The 7,071-nt window shown below is 38.9% G+C and overlaps 1 protein-coding gene across 3 annotated transcripts in view; it reads left to right on the top strand.

Moving 5' to 3' along the window:
• The window catches only part of RCAN2 (regulator of calcineurin 2), an 86,159-nt gene that overhangs the window by 38,927 nt on the left and 40,161 nt on the right, over positions 1-7,071 (top strand). The window contains exon 1 of one of the 3 annotated variants that reach the window (XM_064411703.1): positions 3,408-3,706. The exons of the other annotated variants lie outside the window; for them this stretch is intronic. Coding sequence (XP_064267773.1) covers positions 3,620-3,706 — 87 coding nt within the window. The 5' untranslated portion in view covers positions 3,408-3,619. Of the gene's footprint in view, positions 1-3,407; positions 3,707-7,071 lie in introns of those variants that run through there. 3 annotated transcript variants of the gene reach the window in all.

The following is a 7,071-nucleotide window of genomic DNA, read 5'->3' as shown; positions in this document are numbered from 1 at the left end:
TCCAGAGCCAGTGAAGTTGCCCTAAGGCTAGATCAGTTGTAGTTTGCTTGCAAAAGGAGGGTCAAGATTTTGCAGCAGTTGTTTTAATGACTTGAGAGTTGAACTTGAAAATCTTAAATCTGTGATGCTGCTCGTGTGTGTTAAGCTGAGACATAGCTGGAACTGCAGGAGGAAAACAACTCCACACACAGGAGTAAGGCTGTGTTGTCCCAGGAACTGTGGAGATCCAGAATGCAAGATTCGTGGCTGGAATGGCATGGGTTTTATTTTCCTTCTGGTTGAGGAAATGAAAATATAAAAACTGATGAAAATATAAGACCTGGTCATCAAGTGTTAATCATCAGAATCTGGTGATGCTGTGGGGTTACTGTGGTGCTTGTGAAGGAACAATAACCTGGAATATTGCTCTGAGTTCTAGAACCTGTCTGATGCCTATGCATGTAACTGTGAAAACCTGGTATTTCCCTGCTCAGCCTGATTTTATGTATGATCCTTAACTGCTCCTAAATTCAGCCCTCTGAGATATTCACAGTAGTGAGCAGTGCCCCTTGAATTCCATGCAAAACTGTTGCTATGGACAAACATTGAAACAAATTAAGAAGCTTATGAATAACTGTTCAAAACTCTCCGCTTTCTGTTCTCAGAATTTATGTTCATGGTCTTAAACTCCATATAAAATTGGTGAGGGATGGCACTAGAGTTACATACTGGTACCAGTTTGTGATCTGGAGAACCTACTGAGTATCAGTACAATGCTGAAGTGTAGGTCCATCTATATAAATTTCTATTTATGAAATATAATACCTTAAAATATTCATGAAACATGGCTTCATTTTTTCTTGGGAGTTTGGTGAACTGAAATTAGCAAGACCATCTAGAGACAGAGTTAAGAAATTTTTTGAAAGAAATTGAAATGCTTTTTTCTTTAAATTTGGATGAAAAGCAAGTCTCCTGAATTGGAGAAATAAGTCAATATTAACCAATTTTCAAGTATTCAATAATAAATTTTTCATTAACATTAGGTGAGACTACAAGGAATTGTGGAGTGCCCTGAAAAAAACCAAAACATTCACATAGGAATCTGTCTTGATTTCAAATGAGAAGTGAGCAGTAACAAATAGAATATGACATATATTCAAAGATATTAGCTGGTGTACTCAAAAGCTTTGTAGAGTTCTTCTGTTAGGTAATCTTTGTTTTCAAGAGGCAAAACCAACTAGGTTATCTTTGTAAAGAGCTCACTAAAATACCCTAGTGAGCTGGAGTGATTTTTAAAGGGAAAAATTAGGTTATACTTTGGAATAGGCAAGAAAAAGCAAGAAGTGAAAGTAATTGTAATCTCAGTAAGGTTTCCTTATTCAGATGAAGTGGAAAAATTGCAGTGATTCTCTTTTGAAAGGAGATGAGTAGTGGAAGTGCAGGAATAATCATGAAGTGGAACAGGTCAGTTTGCACATCAGGTGCCAGTTTTCATAAGAAGATTAAGGCTATTGAAATTGATAGGTGACACTTTTTAAAGAAGAAGAAAGTTAAAAATAATTCCACAACTATCCAGTGTAGCTCTATAATGTAAGATCATTTTTCCATCAGTGCTGTGGAACCACACTCAGGCCAAGCATCACCCTCACTCCACTCTGGATGCCTTTATGGACCTCAGAGACCATCATCATCTGGTTCTTGATCTTTGCCTTTCCCAAATGCTTGTTTTGTTTTCATCCTCTTGGTCCATCACTGTTAAAACTTTCATAAGACTCAGACACATGACTCATCTTTGCTTTCAGTGTTTCCTTCCAGCTCTTTGGTAGCACTTACTGGCTTCTTACTTTTCTGATGCCATGATTTTTCCCAACTTCAATCAAGCCTTTGTGGCTTTTTTTCTCTGTTAGCACATACATATTGTATGCAAATATACAAATAAAAGGATCTATAAACACTCACAAAAATGTTAACTTCAAATTTTTTCTAAAAAGTGGTTTCCTGTGGTTTATGAAAAAATTTTGACAGTGATTAAGTGACCAGTGCACAAAACAATTGATAATCAAACAATAGTGATAAATTTTCTGCCTTCTGCTGCCCTATCCATTTCTGTTGGTCTGTAGAGTCTGGGTTTGAAAAATATTTCGTGCTGGGATAGGTTTTTGTCCTGGCTGTGGGTCTTAGTTTGTGATTACTGCTGGGGAGGCTGCTATAAATGCAAGTTGAAAAGTGGGAAAATTATTTACTAGAACTTGAAAAAGAAAGCTCTGGTAAGAGATATTGGCTCATCTGTCTCAGCATCTAATGTCACTGCCCTCTCACAGTAAAGAATTTGCTCCTAACACCTAATGTTAGTATAATTAGTTTATCTGTGAGTGAAGTGGAGCTCAGCAGAGTAGTCTCATACTCTGAGCCATAAGCAGCTCCTAGGTTCATAGCAGTAGTTAAATATTTAATTATCCTTATTAATCTGACGTGTCCTTAAATGCCAATTCTAGGCTTACAACAATTAATAGTAATTTATGGATCACAAGAATGAAATGGTAGAGGAAAGATAATGGTGCCAGTCTGGGATAAATATCACTTTAGAAGTCTCACACATGTAGATATTTTATTTCTATCATTAAAAAAATTATAAAACTTGCAAAGAATAAACAGATCACTGAGTCAGCAGGTGTAAAGCATCTTCACTTCTACTTGTTTCTTTTGTTGAATACATTTCTGTTTGTGAAGGGTTAACCCTTAAGATGGGTGATGTAAAGTTTGCCTAGTTTGAAGTCCTAATTTCAAGGAAATTTTCATGTTCTGTTCTTTGAAGGGGCATTGACTTCCAAATCACACACAGACATGCCTCTGATCTTCCTGGGGATGAGTCACAGTGCAACGTGGATGCAAACCACTGGCATCAAATTTGCAGTGTGTTGATCACTGCTGGTGACAGGACAAGATGTTCTCTAATCCCGTGTGTGGGGTTGTAGAGTGTGCTTTATTAAAAAAGAGGACTTAGAGCTATTAAAAGCAGAGTGCTGAGATTTTGTTGATTTGAGGGTTTTTTTATTAGTGCTCTGCTGTAGATTTTCAAGCATAGTAAACTAACAAATGTTACCTTGAGATTAGTGTCTTTAAATGCTGGGTTAATTTACACTCAGAGTGGAGCTTTCAGTGTCAGGCGATCTCTTTTTCTTTTTTTTTTGGTTTTTTTTGCCACCATAAGCACTCAGCTGAAACAACAGCTATGACTCAGTTGACAGTGAACGCTGCTTGAATTGATTTAGTCCGAGTTCAGATTTAGCACATAATCATGTTCAATTTGATCCACTGTGCTGCCTAGAGATAAAAGGGTTGAAAAAATAGATTTAGCTTATGTCAGTCTTTGTGGTGATGTCATTGCCATGAGAGATGGAATAGCGCTGTTACTATGCTGTGCCTGCTCAGTTGGTGGGTGTACGGGGGACAGGCAACCAGCAACTCACTTTAAGTGCACAGAGCTCGTGTTGGAGGCTTGCAGGCATTGCCAGCGCTGAAACTGAATCTTGGACTGTTCAATTGCAGTACTGAAGATTTTTTTTTTATTATTCTTTTGTTGTTTTCTTGCATCGTTTGTGACTCTGAGCTTGCCTAACTCTGTGTACAAAGGCGGGGGATGCCAGCCCGTAGCATGGACTGTGATGTTTCCACTCTGGTTGCCTGTGGGGTTGATGTGGAGGTTTTTGCCAGCCAAGAGGTTAAGGTATGCGCCTGCAATCCTTTTGTTGCTTCTTAGAAAAGCCTTTGGGAGCAATAGGCATTTGTATGTAGCAATTGACAATAAGGGGCAGATGAGATTCTGCTGCGGTGGTAAAAGAAACGCAGTTAAAAAAATCTGTTAATTAGAGGAGAGAAATATGGGAAAGGAAATGTGTCTGCTTTTTACTGTGTTTTGATAAGCTGAAAGAGTAGCCTGGTGTTTACTCTTTAATGATGTAAGAAATGGGTTATATAACTGACATCTGTGCATATGCATGTTTCATATTCATAAAAAAATCTTTCATTGTTAATTTTGTCAAGTTATTTTTAGTCCAGTATCACTTTTTAAATCAGTCTTGCCATAAATGTTATTTATTGATGTTGATAACCTTCAGATATCTTTACTCAGTTGAACAGTAGCTGTTTCTTTCATTCATGTTCAAATCAAATATGCAAACATAAATTTTTTGTGAAAACTAAAAGTTTGTAGTAAGTATCTTTGTGCATCTGCAGTGTAACAGAACACAAAAAGTTATGCATCTTGCATATCATATGCATACCTGAAAAACAATGCTTAAATCTAAGGCTTGATATGCAGGGCTCATAGTCTCTTAATTAGACAACTGCTGTAGAAAAGTCATTGTGTGTAATTGCTTACTGTTGAAATCAATTATCTTTTTCATTTATTCTCATATTACTGCAAGAAAATCACTGCAAATTCAGTTTGAAAGAGAAATTCTAAGTATGCTTTTCACAGATCATCTGAAAGAGCTCATAGATGTAATACAGTGATATTCAGCAGTTTATAAAGGACAAAGGTACAGACAAAATTAGTTTCTAATCTGATGGTTCTTAATATTGAAAGCCTGGAACAGGGTAAAAAGGATTTACAAATTGGAGGTCAAATTTTGAATCCCTGTTGTGTTTGGTTCTGAGTCAAACATTGAAGCCACTGGATTTTTGATTTGCAAGAGGCTCTGATGATTTTTATTTGCCTCTTAGTCTGTTAATGTGTGAGATCATTTATACCTTATACACATGCTTTTGTTTTAGCATCAAGAGATTCTTCTTAATTTAAGAAGCTTTTTCTTAACACTTTGATAGTGAATTTAGAGACAAAAAAGTGAGTAATTCAGAGGAATGATTCAGATGAGGAGTCTTGCCTGCACTGGGACATGTTTCTTGTATTATTTTGAAATAGTAAAATGTTTATCTGCTTATTCATTTTTTATTTTCTTTACTTTTTTTCTCTCTCTCTTTTTTTTTTTTTTTTTTTCACTTGAGAGCATTTTCTTTTAACATGTAGGATTTACACCTGCATTGATATGATCTTGTACCTGGGTCTTTTAGTGTCTGGTCCATGTTTGATGCAAGAAATTAAAGTTGTAGTGAGCTTCTTGTATCCTCATGCTACTCATATGTCAGTAGCAATGCAAAAGCAAAATGTTGACTAACATAAATCACCAGAAAGCATTTCAGTGGCTTGGGTAAGATTTAGATTAGCCTGATTTAAGCTGCAGCATCTATAAAGTGTGGGCCAGGAGTATAAGAGAACAAAAGGGTTACAGAGACATTACAGGAATTGTAACCCTTTTGTCTTACTTGGACTTTCTGTTTCTTGTTTGCTTTGGTTGAAATTGCTCTCTTTTGCTTTTTTTTCCCCCTTATGTTAGAATTAAAATGTTGATTGCAAAGACTTTGGGTATCTATACAGTGGGAACTGCACTGCAGACTGCACTGCAGCTTAGAAACGCAAAATCTACTTGGAAGTTTCCTGGCTTAGAGTCTGTGAGCAGCTCCGTGACCCACAGCTCACTGCAGCTCCTTTCCACTGGGCTGTCCCCAAACTCTGCTGTGGAGCTCTGTGCTCATCCCTGGGCTCCCCATGCAGCAGCCTGCAGTGTGGGCATCTTTTTGTGAAAGTTTCACTGCTGCTGGTAATGTAAAGCTGGAGATACCTACTGCTCCTTGCTCACTTCCAGGAGAATTGCAGGGAAAAAAACAGTATGGCTTTTTTTTCCTTTTTTTTTTTTTTTTTTTTGTGTGCAAAAGGGTTCACTTCAAAGTGAGGTTTTTTGGTGACAGTGTGGTCACAGCATAGAAAAGTTGACTTTGATAGGATGAGGAACAGATTTAGGGTTAAAAAGGAAGGAGACTGTTGCTGAGAAGAGATGGGTGTGGAAGTTGAAGAGCAAAAGCAAGTGCAGAATTCCTGTCTTCTCCACTCTGTCTTCTCTTCTCCACTCACCCTGTGAGTACCCCTCTGCCCAGCCCTTTTGTGGGTCAGCCTGAAGGCACAGGTAGCATTGACAACTGAAGTCCAGGCTATTGTCACTTCTCCAATATAAAGTTTTATTGCAGGGAATCTTCTCCCTGTATGAAAGGAATGTTCACTCAGTGGTGGAACAGATATTGAAGATCTCAGATTAAGTGTGGTTGTTGGTGAGATTTGCTAAGATGAGCTGTTAGTCATGTAGAATAGTTCTCTGATGTCAGTAAGAGTTGTGTTCAGGGTTTGGGATATGCTTACAGCCTATCTCACTTCTATTTCAATTTAGGTTTAAAATTGACATCAGGCTTGGCAGAGGGATGCTGCTGTTACTGAGCCATTGTTCTCCCATGAGGTTTGGGAGAAGGATGCTGCTGTTACTGAGCCATTGTTCTCCCATGAGGTTTGGGAGAAGGATGCTGGCAACACGGAGCCATTGCTCTGCACTTTGCAGCACGTGTTGGCCACAGCTGCAGGCTGGGAGGAGGTATAAGGAGCCTGCCAGGACTGCAGTAGCAAAGCTTTGAGTGTTGGGGCTCTGGAGCAGCAATTCCCACAGCAGGTGGCAATGGGGACTCCTGGAAGATGCTACTTCTCAAGAGCATTCTTACACAAAGCTGGCTTTGGGCGAAGCACTTGGAGGAGAGGGAGCTCTCCAGCTTATTGCTGCTTTTCCACCTCTGGAGACCTTATTCTGTAGGCATTATGCTCTTAGCACCTGGCAGTCAGGCTTGGAAACACTCTGTTTCCATTTGCCTCTGGAGCAGGGGAGCAGTTATTTAGAACTGAAGGCAAAGCTTTTTGCTTGCTGCATTTGGAGCCGCTCGTCCTTTCAATGAGCAGAGGCTTGTATGGGTACCTTGGCAGTGGCAGCTGGCCCCCAGCACTGACACTGTGGCTTTGGCACCCCTGAACCCAACAAGTCCTTCACTTCTGATCAGCTGCTGCTTTGAGTTGTCTTTTCTAATCCAGAAATTGGGTCAGGCTAATCAACATGCTACTGATTGTAGATCAGGAGCTAGAAAAGTTGAGAAAGCAGCCAGAGAAATCACAAAGTGCAGTTCTGCTTTGAAGTTCACCTGGATAATTAAGATTCTTTC

This window comes from Passer domesticus, chromosome 3, assembly GCF_036417665.1.
Source record: "Passer domesticus isolate bPasDom1 chromosome 3, bPasDom1.hap1, whole genome shotgun sequence".
NCBI classification, from domain to species: Eukaryota; Metazoa; Chordata; class Aves; order Passeriformes; family Passeridae; genus Passer; species Passer domesticus.
Note: the sequence above shows the minus strand (reverse complement) of the source record. Positions and strands in the feature narration are given on the sequence as shown.